Source organism: Indicator indicator, chromosome 1 (assembly GCF_027791375.1).
Source record: "Indicator indicator isolate 239-I01 chromosome 1, UM_Iind_1.1, whole genome shotgun sequence".
NCBI lineage: Eukaryota > Metazoa > Chordata > Aves > Piciformes > Indicatoridae > Indicator > Indicator indicator.
In genome coordinates this window covers 97,311,710-97,338,105 of record NC_072010.1, presented here as the reverse complement: position 1 = coordinate 97,338,105, position 26,396 = coordinate 97,311,710, and the positions used below count along the sequence as shown (strand labels likewise).

Sequence of the window (26,396 nt, the reverse complement as noted above, 5' to 3'; positions counted from 1 at the left end):
CCTATTGATCCTGTGATATGATTTGTGAGTAGCTCCTTGCTTGTTTGAAGAGTGTTGATGGTAGATATTAATCTTAATTTACTTTAGATTTGTCCTTGACTCAGAAACTAGTAAAGCCGTTGTTTTATGTAGAGAGCTTCTCACATCTCCTCCCCTTCAACTCACAGAATCCCACATAAATAGGACTAAGTTCACTGTTTCTAACATGATAGTCAAGCAAATAATTTCCCAAAGTTTTCATAATAGCAGTTAAAATCAAATGTATGTCCAGATATAAGCATTTTCAGTACATCCTACCATGCTCTGCCAGAGTCCCTGAGCAAGAGCTTGGACATACATTAAATATCAAGAAATTGAAGCTTCATGGTGGATAAGGTGAGATAATGTACAATTTGCAATACTCAGACACAGGCATTTCCAAGTCCCAAGCCACCTCACCTCACCTCAGCCTAAGTATGCCTGTTGAACTGCATGGACTGAGGCCAAAGTCTGAGGCCAGATTTCTGTCTTTAGTGCTGTTCACTTATTATTCAGCTTTTATACTGATCATGTTCCTATACTGGAGCACTGTACCTGCTCCCCAAGCCACCCTGCCTTGTGTACTGCTAGCTCAGGTGTCAGCTCTGAAACATAGGCTTGATCTATTTCATTATACAAATGAGGAGCTTGATAGACAACATCTCATCTTACTGTCTTGTTTGCATTTATGTGTTATTGTAATTTGTGAACAACTTCACATAAATCCCAAAATTACTTCAATTTAGGCTAAATATGACTTCAGAAGGTAGGTTACATTGCAACGGAATATGGAGAAGATGATTCCATTCAGATTATAGCAAGGCATTTTTGGTCCAGTACTTACAGAATTTTGTATTTAGCATACGTAAGCTATTTGTGTGTTGAAAATAAAGACAAGATGGGGTCAAAACACAATGCATCTTCACCTGTTCTGTGCAGAGTCAAACTCTCCATTAAAAAATGCAAGTCAAATGAAGAGATTACAGCTCTAGATTTTAAAACACCTCTAAAATAGTTCTAGTTCTCTACTGGTAAGAACTGGAGGCAGCTGTATAATCCTCAAGAGCTGCTATTTTAGTACAATTCCAAAAAAAAAGGCACAGTATTGTGACCAGTTATCAGGACAGTGATATTTCTGGTCTATTTTGGCTTGACAAAGATAGAAGGGAAAGACAAGTTAAAAAAGCCGTTGCTATCTCCTGCTGTACAGACTTCCTTATTGTCATATTTTGTACAGACTTATTTTAAATGCATACTTTAAAAATATTTTAACTATGTTAAAAAAATGTAATTGGAACCCCATGTACAATAATTATTATTGATTTTCACGCCAAATGCAGAACATCCTTCAGGATAGGGTGTATACATATAAATGTATTCATCTCTCCTCTCCCAACTCCATAAGGAAGTGATTAGTCAGGTGCTTTAGTGTAGTGACTTGCTTGATGACAATTAAATGGGTACCTGTTGTGATGGTTTGAAACTGTCTTTTTAATTTTTTTCCTTGCAAAGTTCAAACAGAGAAAGCGAAAGATTGTAAATAAGTCACTATTGGGTGTAAGAAAGCAAAATAATGATTTTCTAAACACTTTCATTGGATAGATAGAAATGTTTAAGAACTATTACTCAAAACAAAGTGGGCACTCTGCACTCTGCATTCTGCAGTGGGGGCAGTTGTTGGGCTGTTTGGCTGCTGTTTCTTCTTCTCTTCTGGCGGAAGATAACACGTACTGACCTTGGCAGCTAAGTTAACAACTTTTTCTGCTTTAGCTAACTCTGCTTTCTGTCCAGGGAGGTCTGGGGGGGGGAAGATCCTGGGAGAGAGGCCTCTTTGGGAAGGGTCCCCTTTTGGGGGAAGCAAAGGGAGGTTGGTTGTGCTTTTCTGTTGATTGTATACATTTATAAATATTGTGAATTTTGTATATTTGTACATATTCATTGCATTTCATCATAGATTGTAGATTCTGCTTGTAAATACAGCTTTCATTTGCTTCCAGACTGAGCTAGCCTGGTTATTGGGGGGGGGGGGGGGGGGGGGGGAGAGTGGGGGGTTCATGTCACACTGACACATTTTTATTTTTGGCGCTCCAATGCGAGGCAATTGCTTGTATGATTTATTCCTGCTCAGATTAGGAAGCAAAATGAAGCTGTTTTGGTTGGTTTGGCATTTTATTTATTCTTGTCTGACCCTGGTGATCTACAAATGGGCCATTTCTTCCATGATAGACAAGATTGTGAGATATGTGGCATATAAGTTGTTTCTTTGGGTTAAGAACAAGTTGCTAAATGTTGTTGATTTCTGTTGTGGTCTTATTGGGCTAGGGAGGTATGGTAACTCAACTATAAACCTGCCAGCAGAAGCATTTGAGTTTGCTATTCCTCTTGCAGAGGATTATGTGAACCAATGGAATCCCAAATTGATTTTTATGATAATCTTGATTCTGGTGTTTGTGGCAGTAAACATTTGGCTATTGGTAGCACTGTATCAAGAAACACATAAGGCTACTTGCTCTTGCAACCTGCGTAGACGTAAGAGGAAGCATAGAAAAGCTCAGAGAGATTCAGAATTAGGTTCTGATTCTGATTACAGTGTCCAGGAGATCACAGTTAAGGTTTGTGAGAAAGCTGCCGATAACCTTGACTCAGAGCCAGCAGCAGTTGCTGCGGGATCTCTGCCAGAAAGTCTGGGAAGCATGCCAGAATCTGAGATAACAGCCATGACTACCCAGGCAGACGCCATTAACGAGGCACAGGCAGACTCCATTAATGAGGCACAGGCAGACTCGACACAGGCAGACACAGCTGCGCAGGCAGCCGCCATCGATGAAGCACAGTCTCCTCCTCCTCCATCTGCTGTCGTGACGGACGCAGAAGTGGCTGCAGGACCTCAAAGCGTATCTGCTGACTCTGCACAGCTTCCTTCTGCTCCTGCTAACTCTGCACAAAATTCCTCTGCTCCTGCCAGCTCTGCTGTGAATGTGAAAGCTAACCCAGTAAATTTGGTTGCCACTGTCACCAGAAAGCACAAAGGAGGGAGAAGGTGCAGATGGTGCAGATGGAGGTGAGGGTCCTTCTACTCAGGGTCCCTCTGTTAAGAAAGATCCTTCTGGTGAGGAAAAGGTTAGCCTTAAAACTCTGGCACACCTCTTGAGACCACACATGGATGATGGAGATGTAGGTCAGGATGTAGACCACGGTAAAACAGCAACTGCTGGAAGTGCCTCTGAACTCCAGGAAATTGCATGGAGGATTAGAGTAGGAGTATGGGGACAACGACCTCAGGATGATGATGAGGATGACATACAGTCAGCTAATGCACCCAGACAGGAAATTAGACATGTGAGGAAGGATTACATCAGAGGAGATAATGAGCCAGTCCTGTCTTGGATATCCAGGTGTTTTGATATGGGAGCCCCAGCCTTGGTGGTAGGCAACAAGTCGGCCTCTCAGTTGGGGATGCTCTCAAAGGATACAGGCATAGACAGGCATCTAGGCAAGTGCATTGGTAAAGTTTCTCTGTGGGCACGCCTCCTACTGGCAGTCCTGCTGAGGTACCCCAGCAGAGATGATTTACCATGGAACCCTAAGCCTTGGACCACAATAGATGAGGGAATCGAGCATCTGAGAGAGTTTGCTGTAAGAGAAGTGATGTATGGAGATCATGAGACTCTGAATCCTGATGAAATTCCTGTTGGAACAGGCCTTGCCAAAAAGCTCATTAAGCTTGCTCCTCCTAATTATGCTACTATTCTGGCAAGCAGAATTGTGGCAAGAAATTACGGTGTAGTGCCTCCTACTGTTGGCCTTTTCACTGATCAAATGAGGCAATTGGAGGATAGTCTCGCATGTACTTCTTTGATTTCAGCCATTGAAACTCTGTCTGGAAAGATGGAGAATTGCATGAAAGAGCTGAAGGAGGAACTTAAAACCTCCATATCCAACTTGATGAAGGGGGATGATTCTGATTCCTCTTCCTCCAGATGGATACAAGTTTCAGCTGTCAACAACAGACATGCTCCAAGAAGGCCATTCCAAAATAGGTCAAACCAAAACAGACAGCAGAGGCAATCGTGTGGCAGTATCTGGATAACTCTGCGTGATCAGTTTGGTGAGAACATGAACAGATGGGATGGTCAACCAACTTCTGATCTTTTCAGGAGGTTACGGGAGCTGCAGAGTGACAGATCCCAAGGTAACAATACCAGGAGGGTAGCTGTCACTTCCTCAGTTTCCCAGAACAGCTCTGATATCTCCAACAGTGATTCTAATTCTGGTGCTGGACGTTTTGCCAGCTGTATATGTGGAGGTAATCCCCACAATTAGGGGTGCCCTGCCTTCCGCCAGGGGGAGGTAAGGGAAAATGGAGATAATGGAATCTATTGGGATGTGTACATCCAGTGGCCTGGCACTTCAAAATTTCAGAAGTACAGGGCCTTGGTTGACACAGGAGCTCAGTGCACCATAATACCATCAAATTATCAAGGGGGAGAATCTATAACTATTCAGGGAGCTACTGGTGGATCTCAAGAATTGTTTAAGATAGAGGTTGATATAAGCTTAACTGGGAAGCAATGGAAGAAAGATACTATTGTAATGGACCTAATGCACCTTGTATTTTGGGAATTGATTTTCTGAGAGAAGGGCGTTTTAAAGACCCTAAGGGTTACAAATGGGCTTTTGGAATAGCAACTGTAGAAATTGATGGAGGAAAATTGAAGTTGTCTATCAGACCTGAGCTTTCAGATGAATCTGCAGTTGTGGGACAACATGAGATAGAGGATGTAAAGCTGCCGGTTGCTTCTCAAACTGTGCATCACTGACAATACAGAACCAACCGTGACTCTTTGGTGCCCATTCAAAACTTGATTCGTCAGTTGGAGAGTCATAAAGTCATCAGCAAAACTCATTCACCTTTCAACAGTCCAATCTGGCCTGTGAGAAAGCAGAATGGAGAGTGGCGTCTGACAGTTGATTTCCGTGCCTTGAATGAAGTAACTCCACCCATGAGTGCAGCTGTACCAGACATGATGGAACTCCAATATGAGCTGGAATCCAAGCAGGCCAAATGGTATGCTACCATAGACATTGCTGATGCTTTCTTCTCTATTCCCATAGCAAAGGAATGCAGGCCTCAGTTTGCCTTCACCTGGAGAGGCATTCAGTACACATTCAATCGTTTGCCCCAGGGGTGGATTCACAGTTCAACCATCTGCCATGCAGTGATCCATGATGCTTTGGAGAAAGGTGGAGCTCCAGAACACATTCAGTTCATCGATGACATCATCGTCTGGGGTGAGACTGCTGAAGAAGTCTTTGAGAAAGGTAACAAAATCATTGACATTCTCTTGCAAGCTGGTTTCGCTATCAAGCGAGACAAGGTGAAAGGACCTGCCAGAGAAATCCAGTTTCTGGGAGTGCGGTGGCAAGATGGTCGCCGTCACATCCCAATGGATGTGATAAACAGAGTCTCCACCATGGCAAATCCCATCAACAAGAAAGAAACTCTGCGCTCCTTAGGCATAGTGGGATTTTGGAGACTGCACATTCCTGGATACAGTCAGATTGTGAAACCTCTCTCTGATGTGACTCGAAAGAGAAACAGTTTCCAGTGGGGCCCTGAGCAACAAGCAGCCTTTGACCAGATAAAGCGAGAGGTAGTCCAAGCGATGGGTCTGGGACCTGTCCGAACTGGTCCAGACATTAAGAACATTCTGTACACAGCCACGAGTGACAATGGTCCAACCTGGTGCTTATGGCAAAGAGCTCCAGGAGAGACACGAGGATGTCCTTTTGGTTTCTGGGGTCGTGGCTACAGAGGCTCAGAGGCAAACTACACTCCAACAGAGAAAGAGATTTTAGCTGCTTATGAAGGAGTGAAAGCTGCTTCTGAAGTGATTGGAACTGAGTCACAACTTCTTCTAGCTCCTAGATTGCCAGTTCTGAATTGGATGTTCAAAGGCAAAGGTTCTTCACCACATCATGCAACAGATGCTACCTGGTCTAAGTGGATGGCTCTGATAACACAGAGAGCTCGAATGGGAAATCTCGAAAGGCCTGGTTTGGTGGAGGTGATCACAAACTGGCCAGAAGGCACAAGCTGTGCAAAACCTCCAGAGGAGAGAGTAACTCGTGCTGAGGAAGCTCCTCCTTACAGTGATCTGTCTGATGATGAAAAGAGATATGCTTTGTTCACAGACGGTTCCTGTCGTCTTGTTGGGAACAAGCGGAGATGGAAATCTGCAGTGTGGAGTCCAACGCGCAGAGTTGCAGAAGCGAGAGATGGAGAAGGAGAATCCAGTCAATTCGCAGAGGTAAAAGCTGTCCAGCTAGCTCTTAACGTAGCTGAACGTGAGAGATGGCCAAAGCTTTATCTCTACACCGACTCGTGGATGGTAGCCAATGCCTTGTGGGGTTGGCTGAAAGACTGGAAGAAGAATGGCTGGCAGAGGAAAGGAAAGCCAATCTGGGCTGCAGATCTGTGGCAAGACATTGCTGCTCGCATTGAGAGAATCCCAGTGAAAGTGAGACACATCGATGCTCACATTCCTAAGAGCAAAGCTACTGAGGAACAACAACACAACCATCAGGCAGATCTAGCTGCAAGAGTTTCCCAGGTGGACACAAACTCTGATCCTGATCCTGATCTTGACTGGAAACACCGAGGTGAGCTGTTCTTAGCTCGGTGGGCCCATGACTCGTCAGGACATCAAGGCAGAGATGCAACCTACCGATGGGCTCGTGACAGATCCATTGACATTTCCATGGATGCTATCACACAAGTCATCCATGACTGTGACATTTGTGCTGCTATTAAGCAGGCAAAGCGGATCAAGCCCTTGTGGTACGGTGACCGATGGTCCAAGTACAAGTATGGTGAAGCCTGGCAGATTGATTACATCACTCTACCTCGTTCTCGATCTGGTAAGCAGTATGTGCTGACTATGGTAGAGGCAAGCACTGGATGGCTGGAAACTTATCCAGTTCCTCATGCAACTGCACGTAACACCATTCTTGGTCTGGAGAGACAAATCCTGTGGAGACACGGAACTCCAGAGAGGATTGAGTCAGACAAAGGAACTCATTTCAAGAACAATCTTGTAAAAAACTGGGCCAAAGAGCACGGCATCGAGTGGATATTCCACATTCCCTACTATGCACCAGCTGCAGGGAAGATCGAACGCTACAACGGTTTGCTGAAAACCACTCTCAAAGCCATGGGGGGTGGATCTTTGAAAAACTGGGAGAAACATTTAGCACAAGCAACCTGGTTGGTGAATAGTAGAGGTTCAGTGAATCGAGCTGGACCTGCCCAATCAGATTTGTTGCGAAAGGAGGAAGGTGATAGAGTTCCTGTTATCAGAGAAAAGAATCTGTTAGGCAAAACTGTTTGGGTATTTTCTCCTTCAGGAGAGGCCAAACCTGTCCGAGGGGTGGTTTCTGCTGAAGGTCCTGGTCACACCTATTGGGTGATGCAAGAAAATGGTGAAATTCAGTGCATTCCACAAAGAAATCTAACTTTGGCTGAGAGAGGTTAAATTCAGAGTGTTGTGCAGATACAGCATCGCGCCCAAGAGGAGAGTTCATGAGATCTACGGTGCACGAACCCTGAGAGCCCTGAGTCACCTGAGAGTCCCTGTTCCTTTCTTCGCTCCATCTGCGAGGAAACAAGCTGTTTGCTGTTTTTCCTGTGATTTGACTCTTTTGAATCATCTACATCTGGGATAGCCGGAATGGACTATGGTCTTTATTCACCTATTGTTGTAGATATTATTTTAGATTAGATAAATGATAGAAGCAGCCAATGGAATTGTTTAGAAGGGGTGGACTGTGATGGTTTGAAACTGTCTTTTTAATTTTTTTCCTTGCAAAGTTCAAACAGAGAAAGCGAAAGTGTGTAAATAAGTCACTATTGGGTGTAAGAAAGCAAAATAATGATTGTTCTAAACACTTCCATTGGATAGATAGAAATGTTTAAGAACTATTACCCAAAACAAAGTAGGCATCTGCATTCTGCGTTCGGCAGTGGGGGCAGTTGCTGGGCTGTCTGGCTGCTGTTTCTTCTTCTCTTCTGGCTGAAGATAACACACTGACCTTGGCAGCTAAGTTAACAACTTTTCTGCTTAACTAACACTGCTTCTCTGTCCAGGGGGGTCTGGGGGGGAAGCTCCTGGGAGAGGAGGCCCCTTTGGGAGGGTCCCCTTGGGTGGAAGCAAAGGGAGATCGGTTGTGCTTTTCTGTTGATTGTATATATTTGTGAATGTTGTGAATTTTGTATATTTGTACATATTCATTGCATTTCATTGTAGATTGTAGACTCTGCTTGTAAATACAGCTTTCATTTGCTTCCAGACTGAGCTAGCCTGGTTATTGTCAGTAGGGGGGGGGGGGAATTTCAGCTCACACTGACACATTTTTGTAGGACTAAATCCTTCTGGAAACAATGTTTGTGGGGTTTTGGGGTTTTTTTTTATTAGTAAAATTTATTTTTTAGTCACTTCATTGTAAAAATGCAAATATGGTTTTACAATTCATTCAGATCCCATTGTGTTATAAACTCATTGCCTTTTTGAGTAGCATGAAGTAGTGGAGTACTATACAAAATAAAGTCACCTAGTGCAGTTCAATATGCATTGCGCTTGTTAATAAATTATGTACTCAGTAAAACACAGTTCTCCAACACAGAACATGCTTAGTAAGTGTACAGCTTTTCCCACATGAGGTAGTGATCAAACAATCTTTTTTCACAATTTTCTAATCCAAACTTTAAATAGATAAGTAACTAAAGATAGTTATGGGGTGTAATAGATATTTTGCTTGTAAGTGTGGGAATAAGCATGGGAACCAGTAAGAAAGCTTTGCAGTCTTTGCTGTATTTGATATATTTACTTAGCTTTTCCCTGTCACAGTTCTAAATAGCACTCCAAGCAGTTCATTAGGAAGCTGTCATTGCTGTCCAAACTGCAGTGCCAATTACAACTAGTCTGGCCACAAAAGGATCACTGAAAATGTTGTACTTATTTTTACAACAGTTTAGTATTGGGTTTTACTTTTTTGTGATGGACTTATTCAGTGTACTAAGGTGGATGGACCATAGTAACTGCTGGGATGGGGCCCTCTGTTTGTTAATAAACTGTCTTCCCTTTAAAAAAATGGATTTATGTTCCTCATCAGTCTTTCACTCTGTTACATTAAAGGGTCTCCAATTCCTGTGGGCATTGATGTGCAGGTAGAAAGCATTGACAGCATATCCGAAGTTGACATGGTAAGTCGATTAGTAGAACCGGAATAAAGAATTTCAGCCAAAATTCAGGGGCTCAAAAAACCTCCAGCTGGAGGATCTAGAATAACACACTTCAAAGAAAGCAAACCCTTAAAGAGCAAAACCTTTCCTTGAACCATGCAAGTAATTTTGTTTAAACTAATGTTATATGAGAGCACATGCTGAATATCTCTCTGTGCAAGATGAACAGATTAGAATGGGCAGTGCTCTGATTTTAAAATGCCAACCATTCAGTAAGCTCCATAGGCTTCCACATGAGCTCTTAGTGCTCTGCACGTTAGATGATAAGGTTTCACGCCCTTGCTTATGCACATCTGAATATTCCCACAGTTTCTGTCATGGGTGGAGCTGTGGCCATAGCAAACAGAAATAAAAAGATTAAGTTCCAGAAATGGTTCTAGGAACGAGACATCCTCACTGCAATCAAAGACTTGTGGCACTGGAATGTAAGCTGTTCATTCCTCAGCCAAAATTTCCACTAATAAATCCATCCTAGAACAGCAGGGCATGTTAACTTTGCAAAAAGATCTCATTTACAGTATCGTTTGAGAGTGACTGAAGCTCCAGTTTAAGTGTTGATTTTGCAATGTCAGTATGAACCCTTGCATTCCTCTGCAAACCTACCCAAATCATAAAAATAGTGTTTTAGGGGAAGACCTAAATGTCTTCCCAATAATCTTATCAGAAGCAAGTCTTCTACTGAGATAAATGATGTCTGCCTAATAATGCAAATTTCTGTGGATGAATACAGAGCACTCAGTATGTGCAGAAGCTCAGATGGGGCTGCAGCATCCTCTCCATCTCTTTCCACATGTGTACTTGCTGTCATGTTATTTCTCTAAATAGGTATTTTCCAACTGAAACAATTCTAGGATCCTATGATATTAATAATATTGTTACTTTATGATGCATTTTGTTCATAAATTTACTAATCTAAAACCCTGTGTACAAAACATAGAATTTAGTGGATTTTGCAAACTGACCTAATGCTGAAGAAGAATTTAAATGAATATCTTTGTAAAGGAATGACAGCTGATTCTGGGAAAAGCTTGTGAAGATATTCAAAGGAAACCTACTTTCATTTGCCTTTGATTAATCTTCTAGTTTCTTTGTGACTTCCTTGATGACCCAATCAGGCAGACCACTGAAATCTGTACAAGTTTTATCTAAGCATAAATGAAGTATAAACCTCAGATTTAGACACCAGTGACAAGACAAACGGCCAGTATCTCAGAGAGAGTTCTAATCTGTATTTAGTGGCATTTGATTCCTCTCATTGAGGATCTACCAGATGATGCCCAGAGAAGAAATTGATCCTTTGCATGAGTCAATTACATTGTTCTGTTTTCTATTGTATGTGAATAAAATAAGTGTTGTCTTCTTTTATTTTTAATTAAACAAAGGACTTCACAATGACTTTATATCTCAGACATTACTGGAAGGATGAGAGACTTTCATTTCGTAGTAACAAAAACAAAAGCATGACTTTTGATGGAAGACTGATAAAAAAGATCTGGATACCTGATGTATTTTTTGTACACTCCAAAAGATCTTTCATCCATGATACAACTGTGGAAAATGTCATGCTTCGAGTATACCCTGATGGCAATGTACTCTTCAGTCTACGGTAAGAACAACATCTTTTATAAGAAAATATATGACTACAATTGTGGACCAATAGTGTGTACAGTGAGAAATTACTGAAAATACCTGCAGTTAAGATTCTGATACTGAACTGGCATTAATCCCCTGGAATCTGATAGCAGAAACTGGTTACCATTGTATTAGTGGGAAAATAAATTTAGGATCTATAACATATAGATAACATCATCCACATATTGTTTCCTGTCAAAGGTTCATGGCATTTTTTCACCTGTTGCAAATGGCACAGAAGCTTGTAAAGTGTTGATTCATTGCCAGTGGTTTTAGCAATATTGTGGGAGTTCACAGAATCACAGAATTTTAGGGGCTGGAAGGGACCTCAAAAGATTATCCAATTTCCCTGTCAGAGCAGGATCACCTATACCAGATTACACTGGAATGCATCCAGATGGGTCTTGAATATCATCAGACAGGGAGACTCCACACCCCCCTGGGCAGTCTGTTCCAGTAGCCCATCACCCTCATAGTGAAAAAATTCTTCCTCATGTTTACATGGAACTTCCTATGCCTCAGCTTCCACCCATTGCCCCTTGTTCTGTTATTGGACATCAGCGAGAAGAGCTTCACTCCATCCTCTTGGCACTCACCCTTTACATATTTATGAACATTAATGAGATCATCCCTTGGTCTCCTTCTCTCCAAGCTAAACAGCCCCAGCTCCCTCAGTCTCTCCTCATAAGGAAGATGTTCCACTCTTTTAATCACCTCTGTGGCTCTTTGCTGGACTCTCCAGTAGCTCCCTGTCCCTCTTGAACTGAGGGGCCCAGAACTGGACACAGTATTTCAGATGAGGCCTCACAAGGGCAGAGTAGAGGAAGAGGAGAACCTCTCTCGACCTACTAACCACACCCCTTCTAATACACCCCAGAATGGCATTGGTCCTCTTGGCCACAAGAGCACATTGCAGGCTCATGGTCAACCTTCCATCCACTAGGACTCCCAAGTCCTTTTCCCCTTCACTGCTCTCCAGCAGGTCAGTCCCCAACCTAAACTGATAGATGGGGTTATTCTTTCCCAGGTGCAAGACTCTACACTTGCCCTTTCGAATTTCAGTAAATTTCTCTTTGCCCAGTTTCCATTGTGTCTAAGTCTCACTGAATGGCAGCACAACCTTCTGGTGTGTCAGCCACTCTGCCCAGTTTTGTGTCATCAGCAAACTTGCTGACAGTTTTCTCTGTACTCTCATCCAGGTTGTTGATGAATATATTGAATAGAACTGGTCCCAGTACTGACCCCTAAGGGACTCCGCTAGATACAGGCCTCCAACTGTTGGAGACTTCATTGTACTGTTGAGTACAATGGAGCTCAAAATTATTAGCAAAGAACAAATGTAATTTTTTTTCCCCTGAGTCTTTGTTCTAGTTAGATTCTGAAGTGGCCCTGGTCCTGCCAGACCCATGGACAAAGGCACTCACACACATACTCATATATAAGCAAAGCATTCAGTGTGTCACTTTATTGATTCCCAAATACACACCAGCCTGAATGTAACCACAGAAGCAAGGGTCCAGGTGCTACTGCTTTTCCCCATGGTAGCTGCACTGGTTGGAGGTCAGTTGGTGTAAGTCTTCACAGGCATCCCTGTGAGGGCAGTGTAGGCCCTCAGTCTTACAGCTGCCCAAGCTCCTGGTGAGAAGTCCCCCGTTTTATTGTACGGTGGTCCAGCCCCTGTCCCTGCATGTTTGGCCAGAACGTGGAGGGAGAGATGCTAAACCCCACCTCTACATACAAAAGGGTGAAGGATCCTGCACATGCATATGCTAGGTTTGGGGAGGTCAGAGGCACTGGTGAGGGTCATTGCTAAAGTTCCAGCTGTTGTTTTTCCCAGTCATCCTTGCATGCTTTCCTAATCAGCCTTCAAGACTCCCTCCTGCCAGTTCCTTATCTTGGAGCAGTCAAAAGTATTCGTGGGCCAACCACAGACCATTTCCCAATTAACCCATTCTAATACATGCCATATTAACCTGTCCTAATACAGTCTTTTAAATCTGTATCACCTAGTTTTGCCCTGGTGTACTGAGTTTGCATGGCAAGGTTTTAGTAGTGGGAGAGCTACAGGGGTGGCTCCTGTGAGAAGCTGCTAGAAGCTTCCCCCATGTCCACTTTCAGTCATCTCCAGATGGACAAACAACTAGTCAAGGCTGAGACCATCACTAATGCTGGTAGCACCTCTGTGATAATGTATTTCAGAAGGGGGAGCAAATCTGCACAACAGCAGCTGGAGAGAAGAGTGTGAATATATGAGAGAAACTCTGCAGAAACCAAGGTCAGTGAAGAAGGAGTGGGAGGAAGTGCTCAAGATGCCAGAGCAGAGATTCCCTGGCAGCTGCTCTGGTGAGACAACAGGCTGCTCCGCTGCTTCCCATGGAGGTTAACAGCTGAGCAGATACTTATGTGCAGCCTGTGGATCATCGTATGACAGAGATGATGAATGCCTGAAGGAAGTTGTGGCCTCATGGTCATCCCATGCTTGAGCAGGCTCCTGGTAGAACCTGTGGACCTATGAAGAGAGGAACCCATATGGGAGCAGGTTTGCTGGCAGGACTCACACGTGAACTTGTGATGGATTCACACTAGAGCAGTATTTTCCTGAAGGACTACACCCCATGGAAAGCACCCATACTGGAGCAGTTCATGAGGAATTGTAGCCCATGGGAGGGACTCTCATGCTGGAGAATTTCATGGAAAACCCCATGCTGGAGTGGTGTGAAGAGTCCTCCCTGTGAGGAGAAAGGAGCAGCAGAAAAAATGTGTGATGAACTGACTGCAGTCCCCATTCCCTGTCCCTCCAGTGCCACTAGGGGAGAGGAGATAAAGAATTCAGGGGGAAAGTTCAGTCCAGGAAAAAGGGAGGAGTGGAGGAAAGATGTTTTATGATTTGAATTTATTTCTCATTATCCTACTCTGATTTCATTGGTAATAAATTTATTTTTCCCCAAGTTGAGACTGTTCTGCCCATGATGGTAATTGGTGAGTGATCTTCCTTTCCTTATCTTGACCTGTGAGCCTTTCATTGCGTTTTCTTTCCCCTGTCCAGCTGAGGAAGGAAATAATAGAGTGGCTTGGGTAGGCACCCAGAGCCCAGACAGTGTCAACCCACTGCACCTTGGATACACCTGAAAACACAGAATTTTTATTAATTTGGGCTTCAAATAGACATAGAGAGCAGATTATTGCTGATGATACCAGAAGTGTTAGACAGGTGCATTGTGTTACTACAACTGGAAAGCAAAACAGAATCCAGGACTGGAACAACAAGGTCATCAAATATGTCTGCCTTCTATCTACATGTTATTTCTTTTCTTGATGAACATATTTGGATAATGTATCAGAATTAGTTTTTATGGAGGAATTTTTCCCCTAGGGTAAAGGCCCTGAGGCCTATGCGTTGTAGAAACTATGGTTCTCCAGTTTGTTACTAATTAGGCCTGTGCACAGAGGTGAATAATTCACCTCATCTGGGTAATTTGAATATTTATGCAAGTAGTTGAAAATCTGGCTGTGTAATAATTGTTCCAAAAAGTAATGAATTTATCTACTCGGTCATGAAGTCATGCAGAAACCCTCACAACAGCTGCATGCTACTTTAAAACAGTGTATGTTCGAAAATCACACCAGCCAGCAAGAAGCAACCAGGTGACATAGGTATTTTATTGCTATATTCATTTCCGTGCTTCATGAGAGAGAGGAAGGGAACAGAGAAACTGCATTATTACACTAAGGCTTATAGCAGTGGCTCTCCATGTGAGGGGTATGATGTTCAATCAGCTGGGGGAAGGAAGAGTGGCACAGAGACATACGATAGGTGAACACATTCTGTCAGTTTGCTGGAGAGGTAAAGTGTCCTCAAAATTAGCAGTAAAAAATTGTGCACATATAGTTATAAACCAAAGGGAGGATGTGATGGGAAGGACAGAAATGGAGAGAAAGGGAAAAATGAGATGGAAGGGATAGAAAAGTGGGAAGTAGAGATGAGGGACAAACACAGTGTGAATCAATTTGCTAAGTTTTCTTGTTGCATGGAATCCTCTCTGTGATGGCAGTCCTTGCTGTGTGTCATGCATTCCATTTGCAAGCTAGTGCTCCACTTTTCTCCTTGCCTTTGGCCTCTCTGCTCTCCCAGTTAACCTAACCCTGATGTGTGTACTGGATGAGTCTTCCTTGCCTGGACAGGTGAACTTGCAGCCAGACCCACCTTCCTGTGCCAGTGAATAGCAAAGCTCTCAAACCTGTGGATTTCTTCCTCAACATAAGCAAGAAGGGCAGGTGTCATATCCTCTTCCTTTCCTTCTCTATCAGTCCTTATCAAACTGAGAAGCAGGGAAAGGAGTGACCTAAAGGCTGCTGAAGCAAGGTTTTTAAATTATTAAAGTGAAACAAGGTGTTTCTAGCCTGAGTGGTGTTAACCACAGAATTGTCAGGGCTGGAAAAAGAGCCTCATCTAGTTCCAACCCGCCTGGCCATGGGCAGGGACACCTTCCGTTAGATCAGGTTGCCCAGAGCCACATCCAGCCTGGCCTTAAAAACATCCAGGGATGGGGCTTCCACCACCTTCCTGGGCAACCTGTTCCAGTGTCTCACCACCCTTATGGTGAAGAAGTTCTTTCTAGCGTCTAATCTAAATCTATCCTCTTCTAGCTTGGATCCATTCCTCCTAGTCCTATTGCTACCCAACACCCCAAAAAGTCCTTCGCCAGCTTTCTTGTAGGCCCCCTTCAGATATTGGAAGGCCACAATAAGGTTTGCTCAGAGCCTTCTCTAAACTAAACAACCCCAGTTCCCTCAGCCTGTCCTCATAGGAGAGCAGCTCCAGCCCTCTGATCATCCTTGTGGCCCTTCTCTGACACGCTCCAGCACGTCCACATCTTTCTTGTACTAGGGGTGCCAGAACTGGACACAGTACTCCAGGTGGGGTCTCAGGAGAGCGATGTATAGGGGAAGAATCACCTCTCTTGACGTGCTGGCTACACTTCTTTTGATGCAACTCAGCATACAGTTGGCTTTCTGGGCTGCAGATGTACAGTGGCAGCTCATATCGAGCTTCTCATCTACGAGCACCCCCAACAAGTTAATGCGTATGTTCCCAAAGAATCAGATGTTCATTAAAATATCCTTTTTGTACTGTCAGTTTGACATATAGTCTAAATACTTATGTCTGAGAAATTTGCATATTCCACAGTTTTTATTCAGTGCTTAGAATCCAGGATTTTATTAAATGGAATGAAAATCCAGATTTGTTGCTAAAATAGTCTTTCTCCTTTTTTTCTGGCCAGCATTTTCTTGTTTCCCTAACCCTTTAGTCAATAGCTCAAAGACAGAAACAACTTCCATAAATGGAAGTTCTACACATAATTTTAAAGATGTAGCACTCTTACAATCTAATTTTAAGACAGTAAAATCCTATACTTGTAAAAATTCAATTACAGAGTCATTACTGATCACAAGTTTTCAAAGAACACTTATATACCCACTTACATCACTTATCACTTAAATCATTCAGTTTGGGGAAAGCTGAAAAATCAGAGTGAAAATTCAAATTACGTGCAAGCTGTGATAGGAGAGGAAAATTTGTCAATATTTATTGTATTTCAGTTTCTGCCTCTAGTCTTATTTTTTTTATTGTTTAAAATGTCAAGGGATGTTTATCTTCTAAACATTCGTGAAAAAGCAGGTGGAATGCAAAATAATGTCTTTACCTATATTTCCTTAAGCTTTTTAGAGTATAAGGCATTTCCATGATGTTGAAGAGAAGAAAAGGCTTCCAGAGATTGCAGTTTATCTTTTTATGCAATTAAATCTTATTCTAGCTGGGAAAATAGCACTTGGAATAATATTTGCTCTAATCTGTTCTACTATCTACTTCAATCTATGAAAAATCCAGTCATGAAATATGAACTGCATTTGTTAATCTATGTAAGTGTAGCTCTTCAACGCAAAATGTGTAAAAGTCTAATGAAGGATCAGGCCAGTAAAAGGTTTAAAAATTGTAAGTAATGTACTTAATAAGAAAGACCATTTATGTTTAAAAAGATATGCTTTCTTACTGATTTAGATTTATCTCACTATCTTGAAGTAATTTTAGAAGCATCTATAAAAATTAGGAAAACTCAGTCATTAAGGATTCTAAACAGCAGATTGATTGGACAGTTGTCTGCACAGCCCCAAGAAAGTGTAAATATTTTGATTTAATGTCTGTTTTTCTGTTCCTTTCTGCAGAATAACAGTGTCTGCTATGTGTTTCATGGATTTCAGTAGGTTTCCTCTGGACACTCAAAATTGTTCTTTAGAACTGGAAAGCTGTAAGTTTAATTCATACCTGTTCTTCACATGCACTCTTACCAGCACTCCATCTTGTTCATAATGCCTTTTTCACTTACTTTGATGCGTGACCTGAACCATTCAACCTCTATTATATTAAACTGTGACCTGTTGGGGATCTTTCTAGAACTCAATGAGTTTTGGGACAACAGAAAACCCATAATGCACCCTGCTTTCTTTTTACTGGGTTGATATTCCAAGGCCTAAATCTGAAAATGCTTCCTCTGTCAAAAATCATGGATTTTTTTTTTCCTGGGAAAAAAAAAGGTGCAAGTTAAAAGTAAAATGTCAATATTTGACCTCATGAAAAATGGAAAATGTGTGCTTGTGTTACTGTGAAATGCCTGCTTTCTCAGCCCTGACTCAGCCTTTTGTAGTAAGCTGTAAAGATGGACAACAAAAGGTAATTCTGTTTTGCAAAGCCTTTTGATGTCTTAAAATATATTCTTACTTGGATTGTGAGTAAAACTAGGATGCTGGCTTGTTGTTTAGTCTTGGAAAAGAGAACAAATCCCAAGCACACAGCAGCTCCAGAGCTCTGGTCCTATGTGCCCTATGGCCCTGAGCATGCCCATGTCCTCCATCTGCCAGATAAGCTGGTGGCAGGGCACAGGACTGGCCTCCACTGGGAACAAGATGGAAAATGGTTCTTGCCATTTTTTCTATGTCAATTAAATGGCAAATTGATGTGAAAAAATATTTCTTTGGGGTTTTCCTAAATTGTTGGAGTGGTCTCTTATCCCTAAGAAAGGAAAACAGGAGCATTATTCCAGCAGGTGATTAAATTTTTACTTTTTCATAGATGCATACAATGAAGACGATCTGATGTTATACTGGAAACATGGAAACAAGTCCCTGAGCACAGATGAGCACATCTCCCTCTCACAATTTTTCATCGAAGAATTCAGTGCTTCCAGTGGACTAGCTTTTTACAGCAGTACTGGTATAGTAAGCCTCTGTCATTAGAAAGAGGAGCATGGGATACAATAAAGCAGAATCTTTCACATCCAAACTCATTACTAAAGAGAGATCTGTTACAATGAGGTCTGTCAACCTAGGTCCTTTGTTCTTTTTATATTTTCTTGATATTACAAGAAAAGACCATAGTAATACTTGCAACAACATCTGACAATAAGAACCTGAAAAAAAAAGTACAACAACCAAATATATGCTGTTGTGAGCTCCTGCAAAATTGTGGTGCTTCTCTGAAGGCCCCTGGATCATTGAGTTATACAGAAAAGCTTGAAAATGCATACCCTAAAGGATGAAGTACTGGGAAGCAAATAAGAGGAACTCCAGTTTGGTTTATTGTCTAAAATCTCCTCGTTTTTGGAGCTGTAAAATGTCCTTAAAGGTGTAAAGAAAACAAGATTTCCACATGACATCATTTATAACCTATTGAACTCTAATTCATGGTTTGCTTAATGTTCCATAAAGCTGTAGAAAACAAATCCCATTATGTCAGTGCTGCACTGTTTAAATACGAGTATCTTCCCCAGACAGGTTTTTATTTTTCCCTGTAGATCCTTTCTGGCAAACTGCACAAGCCTTTAGGAGTTTATCATAGTTTGATTTCATTCAAGGTGGGCTTTATTTTCTTTGTATTTGTGCATACAATTTTTAAATACATTTTTAAATACTTCTCTCTGAAAGTAGACTATAACCATACAGAATCACAGAATCACAGAACATATTTGGTTGGAAGAGACCTTCAAGATCATCTATTCCAACCTTTGACCCAGCACAGCAGGGTCAACATTAAACCATGTCCCTAAGTGCCAGGGATGAGGACTCCACCACTGCTCTGGCCAGACTATTTCAGTGTTTGATAACACTTTCAGTGAAGAAATATTTACCAATATCCAGCTTAAACCTCCCCTGGCACAGCTAGTATCCATTTCCTCTAGTCCTGTCACTTCCTCCAGATAGCAGGGGCTGGACCCTCACTCCAGCCTCCTTTCAGGTAGCTGTAGAGAGCAATAAGGTTTCCCCTCAGCCTTCTTTTCTCCAGACTGAACAACCCCAGCTTCCTCAGCTAGGGACTTGTGCTCTAGGCCCTTCACATGCCTCATTGCCCTTCTCTGGACATGCTCCAGCACTTCCATGTCCTTCTTATAGTGAGGGGCCCAGAACTGAACACAATATTCAAGGTGTGGCCTCACCAGTGCTGAGTACAGGGGGATGATCACCTCCCTGCATATACTGCTGACTCAGTTGACTATCAACCAATACTCCCAAGTCCCTTTCCAAGTTTCAGCTTTCCAACCACACATCCCAAGGTCTGTAGAGTAGCATGGGGTTGTTGTGACCCAGGTGCAGGAGCTGGCACTTGGCCTTATTGAACGTCATACCATTAACTTTGGCCCATCTGTCTAATGTATCTAGATCGCACTGTAAAGCTTCCTACCTTCTAGCAGATTGACACACCCAACAAGCTTGGTGTTATCTGCAAATTTACTGAGGGTGCAGTCAATCCTCTCATTCAGATCATTAATAAAGATATTAGAGAGAACATATGCTTTTAACCAGATAAAATAGCAAGTTTGCTATTGTCCTGAGGCAACTCATTTCAATGTGGATATTGCCCTTTATATCAAGGTGGATTAATGAAATAGCAATTATTCAATATAATACAATTAAATGCATATCACTTTAAAAAAAAGGCCTTTAAGACATCCAGGAAAGCTGCAGATTGATTTATTTACTGTATCTTATTTACAAGATAGCTTCTTTTTGCATTTTAAAAAGAGCCATTCAAGTTTGCAGTGCCTGATATGAATGCAGAAATCCCAGTTTAACTTATGGTGCAGCCTAAGTAGTGAGGAATTCACAGCTCGATCAGGTTCCTCATGCTTATCTCTAGCTTGTATATAATCTAACAGCTCCAGCTTTCAAGAACCACTGTCACATGAGAGGAGAGAGAGTGATACCTTGCTATCATAACTGCTGTGCTGAGAGCTACATCAAATTTGTCCTTGTTGTAAGAAGGAGACTAGGATATTTTCCACCAAATTGCTATCACTGTGTTGAAATTGGGTTCTGGGAACTCAGCTGACTTCTATCCGCCTTGCTATTCTCATTAAAAAAAAAAAAAAAACACGCAAGCAAATACGGCCTAGGGCACAACAGTGGAACCTCATGCCACCCCTTTATCCAGCCTTTTGTAGCACCTTCATAGCACCCTTGTCTTTGCAAAGTTTAACTGCTTAAAATTTAAATGCAGATATTTTGATGATGAGTTTACCCAGTAAGGTAAAGGTAAGAGGAAGGATTTTTTAAAGTCACACTGGGAAGTACCAGAATAATGTGTATGCCATATTTGTTAATTAGAACAATGCCTTTGTAGACATACACCTCTATTTGGCTTTGAGGTTTTGCTTCATCTAGGATGCTCCACTTTCTCTTGTTCTTTTATTTTGCTTCTTGTTGGAAGAAAACAATTACACACAGACCCTGCCTTCTGAAGTAATAGTGGGGATCAATCAGCGCAACTCTAATGGAATCCATCTCCTCCAGATGAGTATTGAGCAAAAAGGGACAAAAATGATGCTCAAGAAGCAGCCCTCTACATTTTAGGTTCTGTATATCCTTTCCTGTGAATCTCAGTGAACTACACAAGCACAGCATTTAGGCTTTTGGAGTTCTTTGGCATCCAATGGAACAGTAATGTCAATCTATTTTTAAGACAATAATTTGTAAAGCAAAAAATCTTGTCCACAACTGAAAATACATAGTGCGTGTTAAACATTAATAGGGTAATTATTGAGATATTCTTTCTTACAAAGTCGCTCTTTGTGGTAGCATGACAGCTTCAGCACAGGCTCATCGATGTCTCCATTTGCACTGGACAGGCAGATGCTGCGCAACCAACCACTTTTGTCTTCTCACTTCCCTGTAAACTGATTTCTCTCCCATGGCAGCAGGTATAGCACACAGGCACACAGGCAGAGCATGCCTAACAATTCACTAGATGGCAGCCGCTCCTCTAAAGTCAGCACTGAGCAGGCAAACCCTCCTGACTGCAAGGAATGAAGTGCTGTTTATCCCTTGTAGCTTGAGAGAAGGCAGCTACTTTTTTGAGGGAGGCAGGGTGTTGGCTTCACTGTCCTAGCTGGACTGGACAATTACATTCTGTCTGTATTCTCCTGGGAGCTTAATTTGAAGTCTATTTACTCTTCTCTTTTTTTACTTTTTCCTTTTCTTCCCCTCCCAGCAGTATGCAAAACCAAGGTGGTGGTAATGTATCTTAGGCATTTAGTATTACTGATGTGGATACACCATTTGTACTGGAGGCAGGGTGCCAGTGCAAAGAGCTCACAAATAACACAGCTCTCTTCTTCCCCAAACCATTCCTCTCTCTTTCTTGAACAGGTTGGTACAATCGACTTTTTATAAACTTTGCACTCCGGAGACATATTTTCTTTTTTCTGCTACAATCCTATTTCCCAGCCATGCTGATGGTGATGCTGTCTTGGGTTTCATTTTGGATTGACAGAAGAGCTGTTCCTGCCAGGGTATCACTAGGTAAACCTTTAATGTATGTTCTTTTGGGAAGTATAGAATGGATACAGGAGAGGTTTTGCAGTTACCATAGCTACTTATTTAGACAGGGCAAGAGAAGTTTATCAGACAATTGCCTGAACAACACTTATTAGTGCCACTGTTGTCACTACCATAAACTCTTTTAGTTAATGTCAAGATTTGGAAATGGGATGTTTGATCAGCAAAGTTAAGAGATATTAATAAGTAATCAGATCCCTCTCTGCGTCCATGGTTATGAGAGAGACTTAACAGATGCAGCACAATCTATCTAAAAGCTTTGCAGCTCTGCTTATTCTCTACAAACATTTGATATCTTCCTACCAACCTGAAACCATTTCTTGATTTGTCCTATGTAGCAAAGTCTTTTTTTTTTTAGGCACCTGGGAAATATTTGCTTTAGTGTCTTATCTCTGCAATGCACACAGGCTTCTGTGGAAGCTGAAGAGTAAAATGGGCATGTTTCTGCTCTCACACTTCTAATTCAGAATACCACAGCTCAGGAGAAAAAGGTTAATTAGCACCTCTGTCAAGATCTGATGGAAATTTGTTACCTAATATAAATATAATGCAGCTGAGTCCTGAACCATTGACTTAAGAATTAATAAAAAAGCTTCTGTTCTTTCTTCTCACTGATGCTGAGAAACAAACTATGTTGCTTCATTTCTCAGACAAGTGAAAACTTGAGGAACTTGTGTAAGAAACACACTTGTGTGTACTGAGAGAGCTTCAATGTTTTCCTGTACCTGTAACAATCTAGGAAAAAATAGGACTGTAGCTACCTCAGATCCCTTTCTAACTGTGTTCCTTATGCTACACAGTCACCAGTGTTGTGTCTGTCCTATTAGAACCTGGTGTGCCACAGCTCTAACTGCACACACTGAGCAGAAGGATGATTAACTGGTTTCAGTATTGTATGTGATAAGTCCTTCATGGGTCACTCCACTGTTCAGAGCCTGTGCAATGAAGTTAAAGGCAGTGTCAATCATATGCCCTTACAAAGTTGTGCTTTCCAAGCTAAACAGAAGAAGCTGGCCGGTATTATAATAGCCTCCTCTTTTTCTTTGGCAGGTATAACTACAGTGCTGACCATGTCAACCATCATGACAGGAGTAAGTGCCTCAATGCCTCAAGTGTCTTACATAAAGGCTGTGGATGTGTATTTATGGACCAGCTTCCTTTTTGTCTTCCTGTCTGTCATTGAATATGCAGCAGTGAACTATCTCACTACAATTGAAGAGAGAAATCAACTTAAAAAGAGGGGCAAGGTACAATTCTCTGTTTTATTGCCTTCAGAAAGCATCACAGAAACCAGAGTAATCTTGATATACACTGTGATAACAATACAGTAACCATCTCTGTGACTCCACTCTGTATCTCACTTGGCTGAAGGGAGGAAATATATCATCCTCTTGAAAAGGTCTGTGCTTTCTCTCCCTTCTTTTTCCTGTGGCAGAGATTAGGGAATACACTTCCTGCTTTATTTATGCTCCCCCTTTTTTTTCTTTTTGCCCAGAAGAAGGTAACATGCATTCTGTTCTCAAATATTTATTGATCAAGGTATTTTTTTCTCTCTCTGAAAAATACTCAAGAATGCACTTATGTAATATTTCTTCCTGAGTCTATTTTTCCTTCTCCTGCTTCATCATTTTCAGTTAGGAAGATGGGTTTAATGATGCCTTTTCTCCCAAGATCAGATGAATGATCATTTTAAGAAAAGTTTCTCTGAAGCAGAAATATTCACATTAAATACTTGATTTCTATGAAGCACTCACTTAAAATCTTTGTTTCAAGAATATCTGCCATGTAAACTCATTTGTTGGAAAACCACAAGGGGGAAAACACAAAAAAGGTGCCTATGTTGCTCACATGATTTGATAATCTCATTAAAAAACTACTCATGGAAATTTTGGAAGTAATTTCCCACAGCTCCAGCAGCTCAGACCTTCAGGACAGGCAGAATTTGATTTTTTTCTACTTTAGAAACCAGGGCATATATTGCCAGACAGAATCTGGCAATAATCAGTCAGACAAGTATGTTTTATCATATGCATCCCTTTCCTTGCTCTTGCCCTGCCCAAGGGAGCAAAACTGTGAGGTAGCCTTGTTCTCCATTTGCTCTTCACAGAGGGACCAACACTAAAGAGTAACCTTTCTTTTCTGTATTATTTATTTATAATTTACTAAGATGGCTCCTGCTAGACACAGAATAACTATTTTTTGTTGCCAGGCTTCAGGAATGTATAGTATTGATGCAGTGCAAGCAATGGCTTTTGATGGCTGCTTTCACGACACGGATGTGGACATGGACCTGACTGCTTTCTCAGACCGCTGTGAAGAGAATGAGACTCGGGCACAAGCAGCAGGTGTCTCCAGTACAGACACAACTCGCATAAAGAGGAAGAGATCTCTGAAGGGAAACGTGGGCAGGATTATCTTACAGAACAATCATGTTATTGACACATATTCCAGGATTATATTTCCCAGTGTGTATATTGTGTTCAATGTTTTTTACTGGGGTTTGTACATATGAACAAACCCACCATAAGCTAGACATTAATTGCGTATGAGGGTAGCATCATACTCAAAAGTAATGCAACAGCAATGGAGGAGAAGGTTAAAAGTTTCTGAAACTGACTTCTGCATCATACCAGGACTACTTTGGGTAGCAGCAAAATTATTTAATGAAAAAAGTTTGATTTCTTTTCCAATTGGACTGTGCAATGCTTCAAAGGGGCAATCTAATGCACATAGTACTACTACAGTAGCATAGGAGTGGTTTGCTCACTAAGGGAGCCCTTTGTCACACACCTAAACAGCAGCTGCCACCTCAGGTAGTATCCAGTTTCCATCTACATTCTAACCACTCCTCTGTGATCAGCCTTTCTGGTTGTTCTCCACTTGTAGTCCATTTCAGTAGACAGCACCAATCACCTTCAAATATCTCCTACCCTTATTTCACTTGTTGCATTTTAATTTTGCTAGGCACCTCAGCAACAATTGTGCTCAGATGGTAACTAGGAGGAAAGTGATCATGACTTAGCAGTGAAGTAGGGGCCAGCAGAAAGCAGGAAGCAAAGCTGATGAGACTTTGTATGTTGCACGTAGTCCACACCTCAAGAAAACCCCTCAGCCTGTTTAGCTGTCCCTGACTTTCCACAGGACAATTAGGAAGGGCCTCGATTTTGAAGAAATCTGGCTCACTAATGCCTAAGTCAGCACAGAAGCAATGTCCCAGACCCTATGCATGCAGTGTTTTACAACCACCTCCGAGGTAGATGACTAGCATCACCTGCACAAGCTCTGCCTCTCTAGTGACATCTACACACTTGGGCCTCATGTAGACCTGCTGTAGTAAGCTGCTTTCCATATAACTGTTCATTTCAGAAACATAGGCTTTGAGGAAGAGCTTTTAGAAAACTTTGTGAAGAAAACAAACCATGTCTTCACCAGAATCCGGTTCTTCTGCTTTGCATTGCATACACAAGTGTGGGATTTTGCCCCCTCCCTCTCCCTTTGGCTTTTAAGATCAAATGTTACAGTGTGGAGAAGCTACAGATGCTTTCTTGCAGCAGTGATCCTGTGCACAGTTCAGGATATCACAGGAAATAAAAGGAAGCAGCTGTTCCAAAGCAGACCCATATACAGGAATTGTGTTGGTCCCAGATGAATCCTGCATGGCAACAGCCTTAGGTTCAGGCTAAGGAAGTTGAATTAAAGATGTTCAGGGACACACACAAAAAGTGTTCACAGCTCTAGAAAAGAATCAAGATTATTTTTGTCACCTTCCCAAAATAAGGAGCATTTTCCACTTAAATTCCTTGGGTTTGTCTATCATTTAATGAAGTGAGTTTATATTTACAAAGTCAATTCAAAATGATAAGTCACAAGGCAAATGCTTGGTCGCTGCTTGGTCAAGATGAGGAAATGGGAATAAATTTGGAAGCCTGAAGCACTCTCTGGTTTGTTTGATTTTCCTGCTCCAGCCAATACTGTTTGCTCATAGCATGGTGATCTCTCTTTCAAAAAGATGTATTTTTCAAGCTCACAGTTACAGAGCTGGAGAAGCTGTTAACACACTGCATGCCAGCTAATTGAAATCTGATGGAGTGAGTGGGTACTTTGGCAGCCAGTTCACTGCCGAACAAATGATCAGAGCTAAGATGGCTTTGATACTCTTCCATGAAATCCTGTCACAGAAAGCAGAGCTGTACCAGGAAGGACAATACTGGGAAAACCAAAGGACATGCAGCTTTGGCAACATCAACATCACACTAGACATCAAGTTGAGAAAATATGTAATACAGATACATAAAAAAATTACCATGACATCCTCTTTATTGCACTGCCATTATTGAGGCACCCTGCATACATGTTTGTGTCAGTATGAACTGACATTCCCCCCCCCCCCCCCCGACAATAACCAGGCTAGCTCAGTCTGGAAGCAAATGAAAGCTGTATTTACAAGCAGAATCTACAATCTATGATGAAATGCAATGAATATGTACAAATATACAAAATTTACATCATTAACAAATATATACAATCAACAGAAAAGCACAACCAATCTCCCTTTGCT

The 26,396-nt window shown here is 41.8% G+C and overlaps 1 protein-coding gene across 1 annotated transcript in view; it reads left to right on the top strand.

Moving 5' to 3' along the window:
- The window catches only part of GABRR3 (gamma-aminobutyric acid type A receptor subunit rho3), a 39,309-nt gene extending 14,959 nt beyond the window's left edge, over positions 1–24,350 (top strand). Inside the window, exons 3-9 of the mRNA XM_054384824.1 lie at positions 9,213–9,280; positions 10,702–10,925; positions 17,177–17,259; positions 18,081–18,221; positions 21,650–21,802; positions 22,889–23,085; positions 24,048–24,350. Coding sequence (XP_054240799.1) covers positions 9,213–9,280; positions 10,702–10,925; positions 17,177–17,259; positions 18,081–18,221; positions 21,650–21,802; positions 22,889–23,085; positions 24,048–24,350 — 1,169 coding nt within the window. The remainder of the gene's footprint in view (positions 1–9,212; positions 9,281–10,701; positions 10,926–17,176; positions 17,260–18,080; positions 18,222–21,649; positions 21,803–22,888; positions 23,086–24,047) is intronic.
- The last annotated feature ends 2,046 nt before the right edge of the window (positions 24,351–26,396 follow it).